Raw genomic sequence first — 24854 nt, 5'->3', positions numbered from 1 at the left:
TGTGGTACTTTTCTTTTTGTTTTGTTTTTAGACCTTTTTCTACCCTTGGATGGGTGGAGCAAGATAATATATTGGAGTGGAGGGAAAATGCGAAACAAAAAGTAAAGAAAAGAAGATTAGTACCTTGGTAAGGAGGCATACTGACGCTCCACCTCTTCATATTGTGGCGCAATTCGATGAGCTATTGCTCTGCCTGGAATCTGCAACAGAAAAAGATGCAAAAGTTGAGCTTGTGTTTGTTCGTCTCCCCGTCTCTAGCACATAGAAAAAAAAAAAAGCCACAAAAAAAGGCTCCTTTTTGAGAACCCCGCTCCCCGTGTCGGTTCCCCGCCTGCCCTTGTGTTCTACCAAACCAAGGCTTGTCTTTGGAACGGCTTTCGAGTGATTTGGTGACACAGTACGTCTGATCCTGTTGCTTCCCGACTCTCACTCTTGCTGCCATGGCTTTGTTGTGATTAAATAAAAGTATTCCATAGTTCTTTGCCAGCCTCATGCTGCTCTTTGCATGCTCTTCGTCTTCCTTCAACAGTCTCACACACAAAACCATTTCATGCAAAAAAAAATTAAAAAAAATGCTAACCTAAGTATTTAAATGAAAAAATGCACATGCACAGGTGTGAAATACACACTCATTAATTTGTATATTTCTATGTGTGTGTGCCCGAGAGATAAGGATGTAATTTAGGATTGACGAAGGCTAGTTATTAAGGATTTCGAGTTTGAGCCAACATAGAAGCTGGAAAGGATCTCCTTTCCACGGGGTTACTTCTGAATGTTTCACTCCAACACACACATGATTAAAGTCATGTTTCATCTCCAACTGGAGGGAGGAAAAAAAAAATTGTCCCCAACTTATTCCTTTTTGCTGCCGCAACACTCAGAATGTCTGTGCGATTATCCCGGACTATTCAGGAGGGATATTTGAGTTTTTGCAGTACTCCTGAAAGACTCCGACTAAACCCGACACACCACAGAACCCAAAAGGTTTTTCTGAGTCGAGCTCATATGGAAAAGTGTAAATACTACTCATTTTAACATACTTCAGGAGTGTGAGATGTGATACATCCGAGGTGACTGGACAGCAGTCGAACAATACCTTCCTCTAAAGTACACCTCCTTTTAAACCAGCGCATCTCATGCCGCATAAAAGCAAAATGTGAGCGTATAGCTTGTTTACACACGGCGGAATAAAGAATAATATTAGTATCAAATCCAAGAGAACACAACAAAGGGATATGTGAAGTGCCTGCGCGTGTCCTAAGCGAGGAGGAAGACAAAGGATTGAAGGTTTTTATAGAAAACTAGCTTCTTCTCCCTTCGACTCACCGTAATATTGTCAACATAAAAAGGTCTGAGCGTGAGATATCACACGCATCCTCCTCACTTTGTATTCAAGGGAATGATGCCAGGAGGGATATAAAGCACTTTTGCTGGCCCCCGCTCTCTTTTGAACACCTGTCTTTATAGCTCTAATATCTCAGGTAGACAGACGTGGGATATTAGCGGCGAACAGATATGTGGAGTGAATGAATGAAAGGGTATTAGTTGGAGAAGAAAGGAGAAAAGAGAGATTGCACGAATGAGAAGTAAATGAGCCAGAGCAGTTGAAATACAGAAGGGATATAATGAAGCCACTGAGCGAGGAGGCGGTGGGAGGAAAGACATGAGAGGTGGATTATAAAAGGAGGGAGAGAATTGGGGGGAGAAAGGCCTGACAGCGTGGCGAGGGTGATGGGAACATTAACAATATGATTTAAAGAAGATAGCTCGAGGGGTGAGAAAATAGGAAAGGCTGGGTGACTACAACATCCAACAAAAAGGTGAGGGTAATGAATGCACAGGATAAGGAGGAGGGGGGAAAATGTGAAAACAACTTAAGGTGGCGGCAGGAGAGAAAAGGATTGATCGGGTGGTCTTAAAAAGAATAAAGCAGCTAATAGTTAAGATATCCCACAGAAACACCGATAATGGTTTCAACCGTACCCAAATATTACTGTATTTTCCGGGTTATAAGGCGCACCCGTATATAAGCCGCAGCAACTCCTTCGAAGGAAAAAAAAAAAAAAACGATATGCGTCACTTTTCTAAGTTGAAAAAAAATGTGTTGTTTACTGCATGTATAGAACAATTTTGTACTGTGAAAGCACATAAAGGTACATAAACAGATTCTTAAAACGGTGCCTTTTAACACGGCAACAACTTTGCTAATTAAAACAGAACAGACCCACGACAAAAATAAATAAATAAATAAAAATTAAAAATAAATAAAATAAAAATAAATTTAAAAAAAAATCGAGATTTATTTAGCATATTTTCTGAACTCTAGAGCGCCCCTACAGGTGAAAGATAATTGTTCAAAATCTAAGAAAAATGTAGCAGCTGATAGCCCGGAAAATACGCTCATTGATTTTCGTTGACGATATGATTTGGATTTAACCACGTAAACAGGTCAGACCTGACTGGATAATTACTGTAGTGATTAACTTTGAACACATCCGTGAATTTGTCTCAGTTTACTCCGAGTGATTTAACACTAATGCATTGAGTTATAGTGTCTCCTTCTTAAATAATGCCAGAAGGCAAACAAACATGTTCATGTGTTTCAGAAGGCTTAAATTGTTGGCCTCTAAAGAGAGCAATTAAGAAGACTGCTGAAAGTACTCAAATTGGGTTATACGCATTAGCAAAAGCTGGAGGCATAACGGCGAAACATCATCGTAAAGTCCACATCGAGTGAAAATATTGACTTTGAAATTTGACAGACCACTGAGATGAGTGCCGTTAACAGCCCCGTCAAATTAGAATGATTAATAAAAAAAAAAAGTCTGCAAAGTATGTAAAACGTAGCTTCAAAGTCATAAAAATATCAAGTAACTCTCTCCACGCTGAAATGCGGTGGGCGTGTCGGCTGAATACGCTGAAACCATGCCTCGCTTAATTGTCAATGAAATACGACTAATCGTTCTGCAAGAATCTTTTTTATGACAACACACATTCGCGCTGCAAAAACATTCACGGAAAGCTGGGGAGGCTCGAATATGTCACCGCAAAGGCTTTTCCACACAACTACAAGGCACTTTAAAGCGGTCATGCCACCCTAAAGCCGCAGTACAACACGCTGGCTGTCAAGGAAGAAAAAAAAATTCCCCTTTCCCAAGCTTCCAACTTTCTTTGTATGACATGCGCATAACCATAGTTGACAACGAGGCGCTCTAAACGGCCACCCCAGCGTACTAACCAAAGGCAGAAAGATTTTCAGGGTGAAGGCGTAGCTCGCGGTGGGAGGTGCGATTACTGCCGAACTCCAAAGTGCTGTTTCAGCCACGCCCCCCTCAAAAAAAAAATTAAGGGAAACTAAATGATAAAAAAAAAGAAGAAAAAAAATCAGGAAAACTGAAATAAAAAAAATGTTTATCATAATTTCATTTAGGAGCAAGAAGGCTGAAAAAAAAAATGTGTGGGCTGAATTTTCCATACTTTCAATTAGCCCCACCCTCCCATTATCATCAGATGGGAAGGTATTAAAACAAAAATCCGGTGTTTGAACAATAGCTGCGTCTCCTGCAAATGTGAAATAAACACTACAAGACCACAAGTGAAGACAATCAACAGCAGGAGGTGTGTGTGTGGGGGTGTGTGGGGGTGTGCGCGTGTGTGTGTGTGTGTGTGTTGCACGTCTCTACCACCGTCACATTCTTGATTTGTCCAACATTACAGTCAGAGATAAACCATACAGGGGGAAAAAAAAAAAGTGTTGGTACCGAAGCACAGATGGTTGTTTAAAGCCAACGGAAAGGCCAAGTAAACAACAACACACACAAGCGTGTAATGAATGTGCACACGTGAATGAATGAAGTATGTAAAGACACAAACAGATGTGGATTTTATAGGACCATTAAATATTGTCAACAGTAACAAGGTGACATAACTGAGACCTCACTACCCGGTGACATGATTGCAAGGAAAAGATTGAAACAATACAGTAGATTTTGGAAACTGCTCTCCAATTTGTCAGATTATGTAACAACCATGTCCACAGGTTTGTATACATTGACTTTGCTGTATTCTTGCAGACCTCACTGTGACCCCATGAAGCACAAATGCAGGGTTGTAGAAAACCACAATGAATCCCACTAGGAGTCTTCGCAATTATTTATGATACTCGACGACTGTGAAATATTCATACCCGGCCCAAATTTGGAATTAAAATGAATTTGTATGCGCTGAATTTGTTATCTTCAGGGTGGGATGACAAGACTGGAAAAATGTTGTGTTAGCGATAAATGGAAAATAATCACCAATCTCATTGTTTTTGTTTCACTGGAACGGTAAAGTAAAGCTTGAGCGGTATCTATTTTTATCTGGAACAGAAGCCGGGTTCAAATGGACCTTTTTTTTTTTGAACATTCATCATCTATGTGAAGACACCGAACATTTTAATGATTTAACAAGGTCTGAAACAGACGCGATAAATGTCAATATGCAACACTATTTCTAGAAATCTCTGTCAGTTTTTCCATTTTCAAATGATCATTTCTACAAGTGTCATCTGGTGAGTTATTTTTAGAACAGGTGTGCTGGCGACTCATGTTCTTGGCTGCTGCCTGGTGAAACCTGATGTAGCATATACTGCATTTCGGTGTTCTTACTTCATTCACTCATTTACTGCCATTGACGGCTAAATACGTCAAAGATCCATTTTTCTTTTTTAACTTGGCCTGTAGTGAATGAGTTAACGGCTGATATACTGAGCTGGTTATTGGCCAATCCGAATATTCCATACTGGAGCTGTCCAAATTCTTTTGCATTTTTATTTTTTCATGTTAGTTGTTAGTCGATGCAAGATAGGAGTGCAGTGCAGAGTGAACAATATAACAGGAGAGTGTGTTGGGCCAACGTATACGCACACACACACCTCGTTCCTACCCTTTCGTCACAGATGGCTGAGGCCGAAGAGTAGCACCGGTAGGCTAAATGGTCCGGTGACATTTCGCAGCACAGCGAGCATGGAAGGAGTCATCACGAAAGCTTCATTTGGCTTCTTTCAACAGTCTCTTCACGTCATTTTTCAAGACGGACATGGATGGAGCATCTCAATTAGAACACTTGCGGCCTCTTCTCTCGCTCAGACCAATCTTGCGCTACTTAAGTGAAATACCGGGCTCCTGTGAGTGCTACAAAACACCCATCCTCCATGCACACTCTTAATTAGGATCTATATGTTCCTCGCGTGCACAATCATGGACAGTGGTCCTCAGGCGCAAATCTACACTTATCAGGGAATGCACAGCCTTGCCATTAATCCACATAGTGGCTATCCTCCATTTTATTTGCGGCTTCTCTTCGGACTATAAATCAATCCCTTGTGAGTTGGTTCATTTTCCCGTGTAGGCAGTTCTTTTGCAATCAGTGACTATGTTTACATGCAGTCAATGAACCCTTTTAAAAACGGAGTCTGGGCAGTAGTCGGGTTTTTGAAAGCTATGTAAATAAGCGCACTAACCCGAATATGTATTATAATTATTCGGGTTGTTAAAATTCGGAATATCATTCCTGGGTTACTCAGTTTCTCCGCCGATTGGAATACCCGATCGTATGGGACAATTTTTGTCTTTGCAGTACAGAAAGTAATTGTAAGCGTTTGCAACCCACCTGAAGTACACAATTGGTGATAAACAAAATATGGTGAAAGCTAGAGGACGACACCAAGTATTTATTGGATTTATCCGGATGGTGCTTGAATGACTTTCAAGAATCAGGTGTGGCTATTAAGGCGTTAAACAATCCAAAAATTGGATTTGCACAAAAATTTAACTGGATTCATTTGATATTGTGTATATATATATATATATATATATATATATATATATATATATATATATACACCCATTCTCAAAAAACTGAAAGTCTTGTGCCAGATATAAGACACACTTTGAATGTGGTTTGGCCATCACATACTTTATAAGCCCGGTGTGGATGGTTTGAGGAAGTTGAGTGACATTTTGCAAAGTAGATTATGAAGTTTTACACATAATGCACAGGATTACCACTTGGATATATTTTTACTGGATTCAATATAGTTGTACGCATGAGTGAAATTATCTGGCTTCAGCATGTCGGCTTGAGTTTAGTTCTGTGTCGTCACGTTCATGTTGACGAAGACATGGGTTTTTGAACGATGTGTTTTTTTTTTAATTGAGCCAGCCTAAACTGCTGGCTTTGCAGAACAACATGACTGAAGCGGATTAGAACTTGCTTCTCTTTACTCGATGGGTGGGGACGAGAGTTGGATGGGGGATATTCCAATTCAAATCAACGGGGAGATAGAATTACATTGGTAGTGGAATGGAAAGAAAGGAGCGCTGAGATGTCGGCCAATATGACTATAAAGTGCCGTCAGATGAGCGTTGAGCTGCACGTACAGTCGTTGCTGATTTCTCATTGCTTTTACTTTTTGGTTTACGTCTTCAAGCTGTAAACAAAAGTAGAGAAGGAAAAGCTGGACTCTGATTGGCTGCTGTCGCGCACATTTCAAGCCGCGTCTGATCACCCGCTGAGGCTCACAGCTGGTCACCGGAATATCACAATTCTTGATCATGTAATCACTGAGCCATATTTGTATTATTGCCCTTTGGAAGGTAATTGATGGTTGTGGAACGCTAGTTGATGCTCTTTGTTTTTTATGTTTACACTGACGACGTTCACGTGCAGTCAATATTCGTGTTACGGTCAATATTCAGATTTCTGAGTCATTCAGGAAAAAAAAAACAACAACAAAAAAAAAACCTTTACATGGCTTGAGCGGCACCAACGTTTAAATAATGTGATTGAAACGGCAGCGCATGGACATCGTTATGACGCAATTATAAGTCATCTCCGCTTGTTTGTCAGCTTCCTTCCTTATTTCCCTCCTCGCTCGAAAAGCGTGGTGTCGTATTTACAGTAGAATATAACGGTTTAAAATATACAAGAGGTGCAACAATAATCAAATTAATCAATAAATATTTTTTTTTATATAAACAATTCATCATTTAGAGACATCAACTGATGCAAAACTAACATCCTCTGATTTTTAGCCTCGCAACAGATTCTTTTTGCAGTCCTCCACAAAAGCAGCCTGATATATTTGTGTTGAATCAAAACAACATATTTGCAAACATCTTTTACTTTGGAAAACGATCTGCATATTTGCCCATTTTTTTATTCTTTTTTTTTTTTTAAATGTGTTGATTTTTAATCCAATTGAGCGATCAATCACAAAAAAATAACTGAAAGACTAATCGATGATTAAAATAAATGCTAGTTGCAGCACTTCACCCAACTATTCTAGATAAAATGCTAATTTAATTTACTTAAAAGTTAAACAACATACAGTTTTTGGCCCATGTTGAGATTTTAAGTTCAATGCGAATAAATTCATAAAAATGGCCGTCAACTAAAACGGACACTAACAGGATAGAAAAATGCTCAGCTTTTTCCTTTTTTTCCCGCCCTGAGCTTCATGAGAGGGACAAACAAATATAAATTATTTTTTTTTTTCTCAAATATGTTACAATGGTTATTTGTTTTCTTCCTTTTAGAATGCAGAAAATGTTCTCGCGTTGTGATCTAGAGGATCTGAGAGCACAAAGTGTTGCCGTGGGTGGTGTTTCTGTGCATGTTTACACGGCAAAGTGAAGGCTGTGGGCTGCTGAGTGAAGTTTTGAAACCAGAAGTCTCAGCACCTGGCAAAGTGATTGCTGAGTCACTGCTATTGATCAACAAGCCCATGAAATCTCGCCAGACATACACCATTAAGGTCACTTTGCACTATTGGACTGTAAAATCTCACTTAGAGAGACGCCGGGGTGTGGCAGTCCGAAGAGAGGGAGGATGGCGCACAACAAAAAAAATCTGCATCAGACAAATGCAGCAGAGGCCGAGCAAAAAAGATGAACATCGAAGATGAATGCAATTTGGTGATTTTTGTTTAGATTGTTAACAATGCACACCAGGCATGTTTATTCACAAACGTCTCCTCACGGAAATGTCAGGGACGCTCTTGAATGGATGGTCAGGAGTTAAGACTGGAGCACAGTTAAATGTCACAGCAGTTTAACTTGTGGTACAATTAAGACTAGAGAAGGTCAATTCCTCTGAACGCACGCAGCCGTGGGAGTCTCTGGTGAATACAATTAATACTACTTAATGCAAAGTGTGACCGAGGCGTCTCTTTATTAAAGGGACCATCCGGCCGAAATTTTTCACAATTTTCGTTTTTATCAGTAAATGATATTAGCTTGGATTTTTTTTTATTTTATTAATTTGTAGTGGGCTATAAATAAGGGATATGGCCACGCCCCCTGCCGTCCCCCTCGTCCATTCAAAATTCTTCTAAGTACACCGCTAATAATGTCAAAATAACTGGACCAACCGGGCCCAAAATGTATGCGGACAAATATACTTAGGCCCGCATCAACCTCTGAAAATATCACAAAACGATTTGCTTTTCCATAGTTGAGAATGAGGAAAGTAGTAGTTTACGACACATTTCTGTCATGTCTTGTCTGTTTTCATTAATAAGTCACCAAGTCACGCAAACATAATGCATTCCGAGCGGCTTTGCGTAAACTGAACTGTTTGTCGGTTGTCATATATTACATTTCAATCTGTATGTGTTATCATGACTGACTTTTTCCCAGAAGTCTACCTTCACAGGCTCTCCCAAACTTAGGTGACAAACCAAGCCAGGAAACAATACGTATTACAACGCTTGCTTCCCCGCTATGACGTGGACATGCTCAGATAGGAGAGAGAAAAAAAAAAAAAAAGCTACGGATGCAAATGGGGGCGTGGCAATGACTACAGATTTGTTTAAGGGGGTGTGAATTTTAGCGCAGCCAATTTTACATACTGAACTATTATATAAGAGCCAATGTTCAGCCCACTCAAGTGTCCCTTTAAGAAAACACAACACAATGGACCCAAATCTGTTTTCTGTGTTCACACAAAACAAATATGGCGTACTTACACTGAGACAATGGAATAGGGTTTAAAATTGTATTATACCGCAACATCCTAAATTGAAGCCTTTTTATTTATTTATTTATTTTTTTTCAGCAGGGGTATTTTTAGTGTCTACAAAAACAAAAAATTCTGAACAACTGGTTTGAGTAAAGAATGACAAAAGTGTGGAGTAGGCAATTGCAGTGGGGGGGGGGGGGGATAAATGGTAGCAAGAAGGAAGGTAAGGTGATAGCACGGGAGATAGGATTAGTCTCCGCAGCAAATCCTGTAGAAAAATGAATACAACACACCGTGGCGAATACACCCGCAGTGATACCAACTGTATATCTATATACCAGCACAAGTTTAAAGCGCACGCACACCGATTTCTTTTTTTCCAAACCATAATGTTCTCAACAGCTGAGCTTGTCCTTGAAAACGCAAGGTGGGTAGTTGATAAGCGGCGAAAAAGAAAGTGAGTCAGAGGTGATGCGGGAATATATAGCGCCATAGAGAGAGGGATCAGCTGAAGAAGTGCAGTTAAAAGTGAAGAAAGATAATTTACTTTTCTCTAAGCTTCCTTCCTGCCACCCAGATAGTATAAAACGCCCCCCCCCAACCCCACTTAGCAATGGGCACCCCTGAGTGTGTCTGTCAGTCTCACCCCAAACTTCCCCACTTGAAAAAGTTCCCCCTTTGAGGATTAAGGGGAACAAAGAGAGGTGAATTCCAAGCAAGACTTGGGGAACCGAAGTAAAATGGGTGAGGTAGAAGTTTAAGGGCGGACAATTAAGAGATATAGGAATGACGGAAGAGAGGGCTGAGGCAGCACAAATTGGGAGTCTTGGGTTGAAAAGGTAGAAAACTCTCCTGGATTTTTATTTGGGGATTCCAGAAACCTTTTTTTTTTTTTTTTCTTCTTGGTATCGCTCAGGCAGGAAGTCTTAGAGCATAAGCACATATATGAGAACATGCAACCAGCACTTTTCACTCACAAAGAAATTGACGCAAAAAAACGCATGGCCATGGAGCGAGCCTGAAGATAAAACTGAACGTGTTTTTTTTTTTTTTTTGCTCCATGCAGAGAAGGGGAGCAGGTGTCTACCTCGACAGGATAGATGGAGATATAATATGATGGAAGGCTCTATTCCCTGTTCAGATGATTGACTACAGCCCGGTGGTGTCCATTTCTGTTTTCTTCATCATCCTGTGTGTCATATTGTTTTGTTTGGGGTGCTGTTGTTGACAGCAGCTGGGATGGTCAATCCCATCTTCGGCTGGTATACCCGAAGCAAATCGCTAATCAACCTCAAACTGAGTTGGCTTTGGATACAGTAAATATTCGTGTGCGATATTTTCCTCCAAAAGAACCACAAGCATTTATGCAAAATTTGAGCGGGTGCATACGTGCCAGTGCAAATGTGAAATGAAAACACGCAGCGGAGAAGAAGCGTGGAGAATGAAGGAAACATTTCCTTTGGTGCTGGCTGACATGCCTTTTAAGAGGGCAGAAATCCAAATACAGAGCTTTTTGTTTGATATTTGAATGAACTTCATGGCCATTTACTTTTTAAATATACAGGCCCAAATGGCAGAAGGCCAATAGATGGGTTAGTTCAACAAAATGAACAATGAAACATTTGATTCATACCAGTCAACAACAGATTATTTCTAAAAAAAAAAAAAAAATCCACTTTGGGAAGAAAGCATTTTTTTCCCGTTTAAAATAACAATCGTCAACTTGTCTGTGGTCTGACTGAGAAATTGGGATCTATCGTAGAGAATTATCGACTTCGCTCGAGTCCAGGCGAAATGAAGCAGGGCAGAGAAGAACAGACAAGAATGAGTATTGTGGGAATGGAGCAGAAATGTAAGAGGAGAGCATGGTGGGGATTAGAAAGTCTCTGAAAGTCAGTCACTTAATTTCCTGGCTAACCTGGCTATGATTATCTCCAGAGTGGGAAAAGAGCGCTTGAAGTCTGGGACCAGACTAATCCACGGTGACTAACCTCCACCTCTCATTTCCTCTAGATTAACTCACTCTCCTACTGAATGAAATGGTAAAGGTGGACCCATATTACAGAGTGAGAAAGAAGGATTGACTGGGGAGACTTGCCGCCGAAAGAAAATAAAAACAATAGCACAAAGAACATTTATAACGTCAAGGATGGATACATGGTCACATTTTGATTTGGGTGGTCTGGAAGCGTTCCTAAATCTTTAATATGATGTGAAATTCCTTGGTCCGTACAACTCTTTGTAATCTCGCTACAATTCTTGCTTTACTAAAGAAGGGGGAAAAAAAGGAATTGTGATGTGAAGCAAATCGCATAATGACACTGTCACCACAAAACCAAAGAGTTAGTTAGGGGCATTCACTTCAGAGTTTGTACATTCTATTCTTTTGGCACAGACGTCAGTTTCCTCCATGTGCCATCCCTGCAATAAAGTGGTGTGTGTGTGTGTGTGTGTGTGTGTGTGTGTGTGTGTGTGTGAGGTCAGCTGGGAAGGCTCCAAGCTCCATGCATAATAAGAATAAGTGCTATGGATAATGGCTAGCTGGATGGATGGTCCAGTGTCAAGACTCCACTATAATTGACAAAATGTGCCAATGTAAGGATTGCCAAGTTTTAAAGGGGAGAGCAATTGAGGGAAAAAACTAAATTGGAAAAAAAAAAAAAAGGGATAGACATCCAGTCAGATCAAATAACAGATGTTTAGTCGAGACATAGAGGTTATCTTTAGCTAATGGCACAGATAGGACGAATGCACACGTTTAGTACGTCGACGTTTGAGTGTAAATACTTGGGCAAGATTATGTGTCACTTTTAACACTTCAAAAAAAAAAAGAAAAGGATGACATTTGAATAACAAATCGCGTTCATAGAAAGACAAAGTTGTCTACTACGATTTATCCTCTCCATAAATCCAGTGCCAAATTTTTGGCGCCACAGCCAGCCTGACCAGTGTCATGCCACTTGACCAATCTCTTGGCCGGTGCCCTGCTATGCCACCGGCTGGGCCCCAGCTGGCCAATTAGCTCCCCTCTTAGTGTGGAGCTCAGCCAATGAAAATCCCTGTGAGATTTCAGTTCGTCTGAACCCACAGATGGGCGGACATAGTACAAAAGTGAGGGAGAGGAGACGGGGGAGGGCTGGGCATGCGTGTGAAAGAGAAGGTGAGATCCACTTGGCGTGAATTCTCCGTCACTACTGTGACATCTTCATTGAGTTCGCCGTGGGAAACAAATGTTCTCATTGAAAGTTGACATGAGACTCCTGATGTCTATAATAAGCAAGAAATTTGTTTTCTGTATCTAATTTTTAATAAATTAATAATGTATTACTTTCATGAAATACTTGCCTTAACGGTAGATGTTGGATTCATTACAGGAGGACCTGAATGATATGCGAGAATATGTACTGAAATGTTGGTACATAATAATTCTGTCACAATATGCAGTGTTAATTCCTCAACACAAAGAGTCACCTTACATCCTTTCTTTTAAAGCTATTCATCTTAAAAATACACACACATGACAGTTACACTACTAATAATGTAATTATATGTAATATATGTGTAATATATGTGTAATATATATGTAATACATACATTTATTTATTTATTTATTTATTTTAAATAGTCCTGATTATCAAAGACAGCAGAACAAAATAATTCAGGAAAGAATGTTTCGTCAGTTTATTGCGACAGAAAATGATGAATTGTGTCTGCTCAAGCTGGGATCATGGCCGAACAATCAGTCAAGAAGTCATGGGTCACCCAACCACAGAGCAGCTTTGACCCAAACTTTCTGAAACCTTATTAGGGGGAGTCATACATGTTTAAAAGTGATAACTCATGACGTGTTGACTCATTCTGCCTGGCTGGCAAAAATGCCTGTATGTCTGCTGACATACATTCTGGTGTGCAATGTAAAACTACTGATTGTCCAGATATGTCCGCTGCATGTGTTCAACGTTTCATTCTGCTTTGTGAATGCTCAGCAGTGAGGCACCGGTGCCAGACAGCATGGTCAGAGTCATCCACTAATCATATTAACATTCCTTGGTAATGACACAATCCAACTCTTCTTTTCAGATCGTCTCTCCAACTCTAACCCCTGACTTCCCTAATGCTCGCTATTTCGCTCTATATACTCCTTGCCAGATTATTTTCTGCATGCAATTTCTTCGCATGACGCTTAACGTTATCAAACCCCACTGTTAAACAACAGTTTTAGATCGGTTTGAGGCAACATTAATTTAGGAGTTTTACGTTTTGAGTTACTTCTGCAGTTGCACTATGACGCAATACGTGACCAATTCTACTTGCAAGCGTGGCAGATCTGTAAGATTGTGATTGATGTCAATAGTGCAGAGCGCTCCTTAGGTCACCCCCAAAGATTTTTAATTGATTTCATGTCCGACCTCTGGCCAGGTCATTCCGAACCTTTCAACCTCTTTAAGTGAAGCAGCTTGGAGTTCATTTTGATGCATGCTTTGGATTGTCATCTCAATGAAGTGTGACATTTGTAATCATCTTCACATTTTGATCACATCAGAAGCTTTGCCAAGAATGATTATCATTTGAAATTCCACATTTGTTTCCCGTTAAAGCCTCAGAAGAGTGCCCTGCGGTCGACATAATTTAAAGGTATGGTGGACGTTTGGGGATTTGCAATGTTTCTGTGCCAAACATATTCATGTTGAGAAAAGTTCAAGCTTGTTTCATTAATCAATAGAATCATTTCTCCAAATGATCTGATGCATGTTTTATATAGATTAGCCAAGCTTCTTGTTTTTTTTTTTTTCAAAAATGTTTCTGCGGCTTATATGCGGGTACGCCTTGCGGCCCGAAAAATACAGTATGCATTTTTCATACTGATGTGGAAAAGAAGTTTTGGCATCTCTTGCTGACCTGATTTTTTTTTTCCCGTTACATTACAAAAATTATGAGAATTGAGTCATTTTAAAAACGGATGTAAACTTTCATTAGCCACTTTAATTAACAGAGAAGGGTGACGTCGCATCGTATTTAAGCAAAACCTGAGCCTAGTTAAACTACTTTTGCACATGCCTATGGAATGAGCCACCTGTTTTGGCAACTCCAGTGCGTAGATGGCAGATGTGTGCATTATTCAATAACTCAGATTGATGTCATTATTTGCATTTTCTTTCCCCTCTTGGTTAATGCGAGTGGTTCTAAGGGGGTTTCCATCAACCGGCCAATTTTGCAACTTTTACTGTTCTCCAGCCAAATTATATAGAAGCTGCATTTGGCTTTGACTGACTTTTTTTTTTATCCCCTTCTGGAAACCACGGCTGCGGTTTCAATCGCACACACATACGCATAAACACTCTGTATTACGAGACAGTTGGTGTGAATGATTTAAGTGTTAATGGCTCCAGATCTCTAACAATGACTCATCCGCTAATTGCTTCAGTCAGTCATAACTATGGAACCTTACTGAAGATTAACGCATGACGCACTTTTTGTGTGTGCATGTGTGTATAAAAGCGAGTTTGGCTTCATAGCACTCGGTCTGCGGGGACACATGAAGAAATGTAGGTGGAGACAGATGAACAATTAATGTCCAGACACAAGCATCTCAATTATTGACTGGGACAGCGAGAGGATATATATCTCAACAGTAGGCATGGGTGTGTGTGTGTGCGTGTGTCTATGTTGGTGCCACAGACACGTGAATGTGTCTGGGTCCACTGGGTCGGCACTGATCCCATTTCGTCTGACTTGGAGATTATAACCCCATGACCTGAAGCTCAACTCATCTCTAATACACACATGGACCAACACATGCACACACTATTTTTTGCAAACCAATAAGTGCTGGATCACATTTTTTAGTGATACTATAAAACAATTAAGGAGGCAATAAAACCTAAAATAACGGGTAGGCGGATAGAACTTTACTCTGTGGGATACTGCTATGATCACTTTGTATTTGTCTTTCCACTTTCAATAAGCATTTTTGATCTCTTGACCCTCCCTCTCTAATTCTAGTAGCTGTTCAGGGACATTAGCAGGAACTAGATTTCATTTGCTTCCATTAGATTGAGTTTACTTGTATTCTTATCCTTCTAAGGTTTAGATTTAACGTGGAGTTGGGTTTTATGATCAGAGGAAAGTACAACCAGATGTTAATAAGATTTTGGTGTCTGTGCCATTACTTAAAGGGAAAGTCAAACCCCAAAAATATTTTCAAGAAAATGTTCTATGTGCCTTCACGAATCGAAACATGGCATTTTGATTAATACTGCATTAGTGGAATCGGAATTAAGCAGCAAAATCTACCTGTTTTCCGCCATCTTAGGAGGCGGCCATTTGGTCACTTCTCGCAACTGAAAATGACAGCCCAGTTGCTCAGGGCTCAGGTCACAAGTAACAAGCAATCACGGCTCACCGGAGCCATGATTGGTCATTAGCTGAGCCTAGAGCAACTATGATGTCATTTTCAGTCGACAGAAGTGACAAAATGCTCCCGTGGTTAAGATGTGTTAAATGTATTTATTGACAGTGAGCTTTAACACTTAGCAAAGACATTTCCCATGCTGTGTCAACACTGTATTTGCATTTTCAATGTTTACATTTTAGAGCAGTACTTTAACATAGCTTTATAAAATATTTTTCTTATTCAGGAACTCAGTCAAATATTGACATCGCATCAGAGTATATTAAAAATACATACATGTGAGAATTCGTTGAGAATCGGAAGGGCCGCTGACTCCCACCATGCTAACTGCTATCTAAGCCTTGAGGTTAAGGAAAATAAACACAGGCTGGTCAACTAGTCTTTCCGCTTCAAACCTAGTTTATCCTCCCGATCTCAACCTCACACATGGTGGACAAACAAAAAGTGATCATGTGATAAAAAAAATAAATAAATAAATTGACCTTTTATTGCATCTACAATGCCAAGCCGAATTCTTCTTGAGTCGGCAACCACAAAATCTCAAGTGATTTCCAGAGTCACAAACTCTCTACCGGCATTTCTCCGTACAGTAGCCTCGCACACTTTCCTAATACCAGCTGCATAATTCTTGTACTCTCTCACCTTGACTAATGCATTATTTTTCTGGCTGAGCTGCCTGCTTCAGCTATCTGACTGCAGGTCATTCAGAGGGCTGCTACTCATCCGGTGTTCAAGTCATCTAAATTTATTCGCAACACTCCTCTTTCGTGGTCCCCTCCCAATCTGTGCGTGTATCTGATTTGAGACACGGATATCTTAGTATATCAAATGAATCGTTAAATCTATCTATGTAGCATTGCTTACATTCCAAATCAAACTCAGTAGGACTTTTGGACTTCACAGTGGAGAATCGAATATTAACACGATTCTCGTAAAAAAAAAAACACGTAAAATCCTCACTTTTGAGGTTGCTTTAAATTGTGCTAGATTTTAATGTGCAACATTTTACGATGCTCCATCTTCCCCTTGCCTGAGCGACTCACTATAAAACAGATAACAATGCATAAATCCATCAACTACTTCATGAACAAATCTGGAAAATCTCATTCTAAGTACACTTTAGTTCCCTTCAAGCTGTAAAGTGAAAATTATGTTTGAGCCAATGTGGCGAATAAACAAACAAATCTTGGCACTAGGAGCAAAACACAGCCGCAATGTTTATTGTTATCTATTGCCATGAAAGGTATAGTGATCCCGTCCGTGTACATCGACCACCACCAAAGATAGGACAGAGATCACATGGACAGATTGGAGGTAGCAAAGGAAAGGGGTTGAGAGCTTATGCACTTGGATAGAACCGAGGATAGGAGGAAGTCGAGAGATTTTGTCTTCCTCCGAATGGCCATAAAAGGTCTGATAAAATATGTATTATTCAAGGTATGTGGCATATTTATAAAGCCTACATTTGTAGCATCAGTGAAATGCATTTTTGGGGGATGTAGGCACAGCTTGGCGGTTAAAGGAACACTGTAGTGGTAGAAATGGGACAAGTTACTATAAACAAGTGCGATGTTTTCGGAAAAATAAGTCACACTATATTTTATAGTTGGTCGTGCAACAGATTGAAATCAGAGCTCGGACTCGCACATAACGCGACCGATTGTTCAGTAAGACTCATGATTTTATCCTTCTCTGCAATTTTATATTGGCGCTACTTATACTCTGGAGCAACTTGAACAATATGGTAATTCGCAATTGCACCAGATAGCCACTTATGGAAGGACGGCAGTCAGTACTTAATTCGAGGGGAAGGACCGACTCGCGGCCAGAAAGTTAGCACATACAATTTCACACAGTTGAGATGGCAAAAACTAGTTGAAATCTATATAAAAAAAAAAATCTGTGCTAAATTGTTCCCAGAATATATCAAATGTATATAGAAGCAAATCATGGAAATTACATTACATTAAGTGACAGAGGAAATGAGAATATTAGGATTATACTCTTCGGAATAATCATTTTATGGGAATTGTGAGTTGGGATTTTCCCTATTTGTGAATCACACAATAGTGAAGCGATGAGGAGGAACACAGAAGACTGAAACCTTGAACGGGAAGAGAAAAAATCCCCGAAACAAACACATTCATTCCAAACGGAAATGTGTATCAAATGTGGAAGCCCACCCAAACAAGCGAGACAGTCTTACATTTCATACTGGAAATTCCGTCTTAATCAACAGGATATAATACAAGGTCGTCTTATAATATTACCCGAGTGACAAAGGCACATGATGATCTATTGTGCTGTGTCCCAAAAGTCAGACATAAATGAAACAGCATTCGTCATCGATATGGACATGTGTATTGTACACGTTAGGGCTGGGGGGAAGCCGACCAAAATAAATGGTTGAGGATTTTTTTTTTTTTTTTGGAGTACCATTGTACTCCATACACAGACATTTCCGGGCCACAAAGGGCCTCAGTGTATTGTACCAAATTACTTTCTTAAATTGCAAAAGTCTGTAAGATTTATTAAAGAAATAAAATTATTTTTACAGTTCTGGACGCAACAACGTGTCTATGAAATGTGTAGGCACCTTTTTGAATAATGTGCAAGGCGTATGCATCTATTCTTATTTTTGCTCATTTATTTTCTGATTGACGAGAGTGAGACGCATGGGGGATGTTGGGGATGTTTGCATGTTGTCTGTTGTTTGTCTTAATAATGAGGCGGTGGCTAATAAAAAATAAAAATAAAAATAAAAACGCATTGGTGGGGGGGGGGGGGGGGGGGGAGAGGAGACTATGGGTGACAAATTAGATCTGCCATAAATTGAAATCCATTTGTAATCTTTCAAAGGTGAAAATGAATGTCTGCCTCTGAGGCATTTAAATTGCTCTCCCTACCTGATTTATAAACAATAACAGGATTTTCTAATCTGGAGTCAAGTGTGGCTATTGATTCCATGAGGATAGCAGTGTGACTACATTGACAGATGTGACATTTAAATGATCTAATTACAATTACATTGTAAAATTCTTTTAATATCGCCAACAAAAACAATGGATTTTTAACTCAGCAGAAGGGGGAAAAGTGCATTTCATCGTTTTAGTATAAAAAAGGGTGGCGCTCTGGTCACAGGTAAATTTGAGATCTTGCGACATGAAATATACTGCATTTGCCCAAACGGATTGGAATTATGTTTAACAATAGATTGCCATTTTTAATTAACCTTCAGTTCAATTAATCTCAATAGCCGATAGTTTTACAGAACAATCACTCAACAACACATTCAAGATATAAGTGAGAGTGGTTTGTCCGCCTGTGGCGATACGATACTGTTTGAAACGCGATATAACACGTATCAGAATGGAAATGAAGTGATATGGTGAAATAACAATCCTATCGAAAGAAAGACTGTGGGCGTCTTTAAAACAGAAGTATTTACATTTGGCAAGCAAAATAAGTCATTGCTGGATGACACCTGACAGCAGCGTGGGAGGCGATTCCTCATTAGCACTTTGATAATGTTCCGTTATTCCAGAGACACGTTGGAGTCAACCACAGAGGTGGAGCTGTGAGGATGCAACAATGATCTTGTGATTTGAGCAGGAGCAGCTGGATGACAAGGGAGCAAAACCTGATCTGTGAGGTATTCGCTGGCACGATCATCTACGTTGTATGATTTATTCAGTGTGTACATTTTACAATAATACAAATACTTAAGATCAAGGGCAATGCGGCAGAAAGAGCAACGCACTCCTATCATGAGAAAAAACTGCATTGAAAAGTATGCAATCTCAATGCACCTTTTAATTGACGGACAAACACCATGACCTCTGATCAAGGTTAACTCATTCAGTGCCATTGACGGTTATAGACGTCAAAAAGTACATTAATCTTACTCGGGCTAATAGTGAATGAGTTAAAATGCAAAACTCAACCCGTGATGACTTATCTCATAGAGAGAGAGAGAGAGAGAGAGAGCAAATTGAAAAGCTCAACAAACATAGGATGACTTGCTTAAACCTTCATGTTTGCTTCCATAGAAGAGATCCTTACCCTGTCCTTATCATGGCCGAGACGTCGTGGGTCCAGTTCTTCATACGGGGGCACCATTCCCTCTCGCTTTGCCTGCTGGTATTCTTTTCTTAGCAACTGGATTCGGTCTAAATTGCTGCAAACAATACGATACAATACATTATTTTCACACACAGGAAACTCTAATAAATGTTATTTATGGGTGTCTTTCGAATCACTTAATGTCACCATTTAAACATTGAAAATGTTAACAAAACATTATAACAATGAACCAATATATGGACAGACTGGTTGATAGGCAAACTGTGCTATATTTACATAAACAGTAGTTGGTTGCAGTGTACCTAGAACAGAACTGAAGCCCCGTTACAATGTTCTCTCTCTGAGAAAGAGATAAATTCTTCGCTCTTGCTAGGTCACAGCAATAATAATTCGATGAATGTTTAAAATGTGTCACAAAAATTTGGCATGTTGTTAATAACGCTGGTATGAATATTTAAATAATCTGTTCCGTTAGTAATGGTATAAGAATGATAGTTCTACACCATAATCTTAAATAAGAAATGTGTAATTAAGACCTATAAATATTTACATGGTTGATGATAAATAAGAAAATTCCCTTTAATGATGCAAATTCAAAATCTGTTCAAGTTGAAATAAATGTGCATGTGGTGAGGATCGCAAAAGATTAGATCAATTGTAAATCATAAATATTGATACGCTGCATAATATTGGGCCAAGGGAGCTGCCAAATCCCAAATCATTCATAGATTTAAACACATCAGACATTATTATTTATTTAAAATGGTATGTGTGGTGGACCAACATAAAAATATATTTAAAAAAAAAAAATATATAGAAATAATACAATTATCCCTTATTGACTTTCATGTTTAGTATGAAAGATATTAGATGCTGTGCTATTTTAAAATGTGTATTATAAGATTATTATAATAAAATATTCTTTAATTAAAGCTGTTTGTAATCAGCAAAGCTTCACAATTCAAATCGGATCACTTTTTCCATTGTCATTAAATGTGAAGAAAAATATTCTTGGTCCCAAGATATATAAACTGACACACTGCAGTATATGTATATAATGTGTTGGACAATTTTTTTTTGTCAGTGAGAGAAGCGAACATTGCCTTTACAAGAGGGCGTTGTCGTCTGTGTGTTTGTCCCTGATGCCCCGTAGTCGAAGATCATTAAGCTCTGTGTCGTAAAAGGATGAACTAGACGAGAACAACGAAGTCCGATCAATGTGTTATCTGTCTCTCCCTGAATCTTGTATCAATGTGTCACTCAGCTGCTCTCTCATAATGATTTCTGCTAGCTGGCGAAACACACGCAACATACATAAAGTGCGCTAAACCATGTGGTAAATAGTAAACATGGAAATGAGTCAATCATGACATTTTTATCAAATCCATCTCTCCATCGCTTCCATCCTTCTTAATCTTTTTATCATCTGCTTTCTTATCTCCATTGCCTCTGCCCTGGCTCCGCCTCATCACCCTCCCTCATCTCGGCCTTCATCATTTTTGACTTCCTAATCTCCCTAGCTTGTGTTTTGCACTAATTAGCTGACATCTTCACTAATGAAGTTTGACAACAAAAGATGACCAACGACGGCAGGTGGGTCCGAAAGAAAAGGCATCGGAGACAGGAAATGTGTGTAAGAGACAACGGCATATCCGTTCAGTGTGATTGCGGTGTGAGGTTGGTACTTCTACTCTCGCAGGTTGTGCCAAGGCTCACTTTGCTCTTCAGGCTAACAGGAAGCGACACGTGTTTTTAAAATGCAGCTGACAGGATATGACACCGCTCCTTTTGCAGCACCATATAAGCACGGGGAGTAATTACGCTTCTGTCGACTGCCATGACATCAATCGGACTGGCTGTCGTAATGCCTGCTCGTGCTGCACTCTGCGGAAGAAAAGGCCGGCATCCTGTCTTCACGGCGGTCTTGGTGTCTTATTCAACAGATTGAAAATTATACGCCATCAAATCATGTAGACATGTCTTCTGCATGCGCAGGAGGTGCTGCAGGTGGTAGAGTGGTTGGAATAAAAGCCTCAGGGGCAAACTGGGTACTTTACCCTTTGACTTGGCAGAAGACTAATTTGCTCAATACCGGTGTTTGAATATAATTTTAAACCGCTTATCCTCAGGAGAGTCGAGGATGGTTGGTCGTCTCGATGTGCCCGGTGATCGACTGACAACTAGCCCAAGGTGGCAGAAAACACAGTTCGCGCTGCACCAATACAAAGCAACCAAATTATTCAATTACTTGCTTAATAGCGATTTTCATTCATTTTTCTTTCTTTTAAAGAAACAACAAATGAATCAAACAAAAATAGTTTAGTATCCTCAATTCAACCGTCGAGGATAACAATGATAAGGTTGACGGAGAATTAAAATAGAGAAAAATATTTTTAGTGAGCACATTGTTATTGTTTTTTTTGTTTGTTTGGGTTTTTTTCCCTAATATTGTGACAATAACTTAAAAATGACTTGGGCAATTTTGCTGTAGGCTAATGATGTGTGACCACACTTTTCAAAGGATTGATAGGGAACATTATATTAAGTTTTGTTGTGGACTAAAAATTAATATCAAAACTTCAGGAAGCAGTGAATTGATAAACTTGATTTCTAAAAGTAAAAAAAAATTCATCCTGCAGAATTTTTGAGGTATCGAGGCTTGCTCGAGGAAAGATCTGCAAAACATGCTAACAAAGAGTGGCTACTAGATGAGGAAATACATCCAATATGGTATCGCATTTACGAAAATACCACGTATCACGCTTCAGCAAAAAGGCAACTTTAATATTTTACTACAACAATGCCTTAAAATCAGCTATGAGCGTTAGAGTGCCCCCAACTGGTGAAATATATACTATTGAATCACTATTGAGGCAGCAAATTAGTTCGAACATTTTATAGAACTGCAACTGCAATATTGTGACACTGCCCCAGTTTTGCTCCAACTTATCAAACTCAGATATCGGCCATTTTCGAGATTTCTATAACATTTAATGCAATTTGGGTCAAGACGAAAGATTACAGTCAGCTTGCGCGGAGCTCTGAGAGGAATAACGCTGCTAAAAAGGAAGTGATCGCTACAAAATACAATTCTGGAGCTGACCTTTCCGTAACAGGACAATGTGTTTTCTTGCTTCCAAACCAATTTGGCTTTGTTTGATGCTGGCCATACCCGCTCACCATGTCTTACATGTACTGCGGGATCTCTAAAAAGCTGAATGATGCCCTTGATGGTGCTTCGAATTTTACACAGATCTTTGGGGTTAAAACCAATGTCACGCATGGCAGCAAATGAGATCTCAGCATAACTTGAGTGCATAGACCGGAGGATCAAAGCCTTATCATCTCGTGAGTTGCTTATCAGGACAAATGAAGCTTCATGAAGCACTTGTGAAAATATTAAAATATTAAAATAAAATATAATATATATATATATCACCAATTATTCTAATTTTCCATAAATCTTTTATTTTTGATTCGTGAATACTGTCATGCAAAGTCATTATTGAACACGTTTAAAAAAAAATTTTTTTTAAAACATGCTACTACTCATCAGAAAATAATGTTCAAAGCTTAAATGCGGTCTTGTTTGTCCATGAATGCATCTGTGCCTCCTTAAAATGAACGGCGTGTCCTTCTACAAGCCCAAGTACCAAGTCCCTGCCTGTGTGTGCTTTTACAACGTACAACCCTATGTTCAATTGCAGGCAGATGTCCTTTGCATGAAATGCATTTTTCAATGCGGACTACTTGTGCAAATAGAGGGGGGGGGGGATCATAAATGAGAGGAAGAGAGTGCAACAGGGTGAAGAGAGGCCGAGAAAGGCTTCATTGAAGGAAAGCGAGCAAGGGGGAGGAAAGGATGGCAGCCGAGTGCCTCTTGAGAGCTTTGCTTATTAGCCTGGCTGAATCATTCACTTCGAGTCCTGGAAAACACACATGCAGGCCCGTTTTACAACGACTCCCCACCGCTTGCTCCCCCACCTCTTCTCATTCCTCTCTTTTATTCCTCTGTACATTCAACATCTCAATTTAGTTCAGCCCCTATTTTTCTCCACTGCCACAGCTCTCTTCCCAGTCTACTTTACCCTTTTAGCCCCCAACACTCAATGACCCCAATATCCGCATCTGCCGAATAATCCCAAAACAGTTACATGATTTCTCATGCCCAAAGTGTCTCTTGTGAGTTGCTCCGGTTTATTTATGTGGGTCCATTCCTGTGTCCTTTATGCCCACAAATGCCGCCCAAAGAATCTTTTTTTTTTTTTTCAAATTCATTCTGAAGTTCCAAACACGCATTGTCCCTTCCATTTCCTCAAAATCTCTCCCTCACACTTCAATCTTTTCCGTTTTATTCTCAAACTCTTATCTGCTGTCTATGTGCTGTGGCTTTTTCATGCTTTTAGAACTAAACCCCCCCCCTTTTCTCCGGCACTTCCTCTCGCTAATTTCCTCCTTTAGCGCCGAACATTCATTCTCTCTCTTTCTTGTCCATAACTATTTTCTGTTTCACTCTCTCCCTGTTTTCTTTTCTTTTAACTTCCCTTCTCTTTGTTCCTAATCCTACTTGACCTTCCGTTTGGCCTCCTTTTACTTTCAAGACACTTCAAATCCCTCTTCTAGCTCTTACTCACCACGGTCCTTGAACCTCCTTACCGCTCATATTTTTCAACTAAAAATTTATCTGGATTTTCTCATGCATTCTAATATGCAATAAAGCCGACGTATCCCAGTGGGTTATGATTATCAAAAGTTCCTAATTTCTTACTGGGATATTTTCAATTGAACACAAATCACATGATCTGATTTGTGGAAAACATTGCAACAGCATTACAGTCCGCTTTTTTACTAGTGACAGACCGATATGCTTTTTTTTTTTTTTCGGGCCGATACCAAAACCGATTATTAATAATCATGGATGCCGATATTCATTGGTTGAAAAGAGGAAAATACTACGGATAATCGTTTTTTATTAGTTGTGAGTTGTAGTAGCCTGACGTTTATTAAAATTTCTGCAAAGTCTGTTATAGTGCATGTGACTCATGGTGAAAAAGCAAACAGGCAGCTTACTGCTGATTGGCTGCGAACCATTGCACAAGGAACCAATCAGACGATGCTGTGAATTGGCCAATCTGCTTCTGTAAGGAGGGTGACAAGCTCAGTAGAGAGAGAGAGAGAGAGAGAGAGAAGTGCGCTGCAGCGAGCCAAAATTAACCATCTTTTAATATATTGGCCTTGAAAGTTAAAAAAAAAATAATAAATAAATAAATAAATAAATAAAAAAGGCCAATGCGGAATATCTGCAAAATGCCATAATCGGCCTGATCGATAATCGGTCTATTACGCTTTTATACCT

The 24854-nt window shown here is 39.6% G+C and overlaps 1 protein-coding gene across 2 annotated transcripts in view; it reads right to left on the bottom strand.

Moving 5' to 3' along the window:
• Window positions 1-24854, bottom strand: part of LOC148323525 (partitioning defective 3 homolog B-like) — a 105082-nt gene that overhangs the window by 16886 nt on the left and 63342 nt on the right. For both annotated transcript variants that reach the window (XM_088315660.1, XM_088315661.1), the window contains 2 exons: window positions 19478-19592; window positions 124-200 (listed from right to left, as the gene is read on the bottom strand). In XM_088315660.1, the coding sequence (XP_088171786.1) occupies window positions 124-200; window positions 19478-19592 (192 nt within the window). The remainder of the gene's footprint in view (window positions 1-123; window positions 201-19477; window positions 19593-24854) is intronic.

This window comes from Idiotropiscis lumnitzeri, chromosome 14 (genome assembly GCF_059441095.1).
Source record: "Idiotropiscis lumnitzeri isolate Australia: NSW breed Sydney's pygmy pipehorse chromosome 14, RoL_Ilum_1.0, whole genome shotgun sequence".
NCBI lineage: Eukaryota > Metazoa > Chordata > Actinopteri > Syngnathiformes > Syngnathidae > Idiotropiscis > Idiotropiscis lumnitzeri.
Note: the sequence above shows the minus strand (reverse complement) of the source record. Positions and strands in the feature narration are given on the sequence as shown.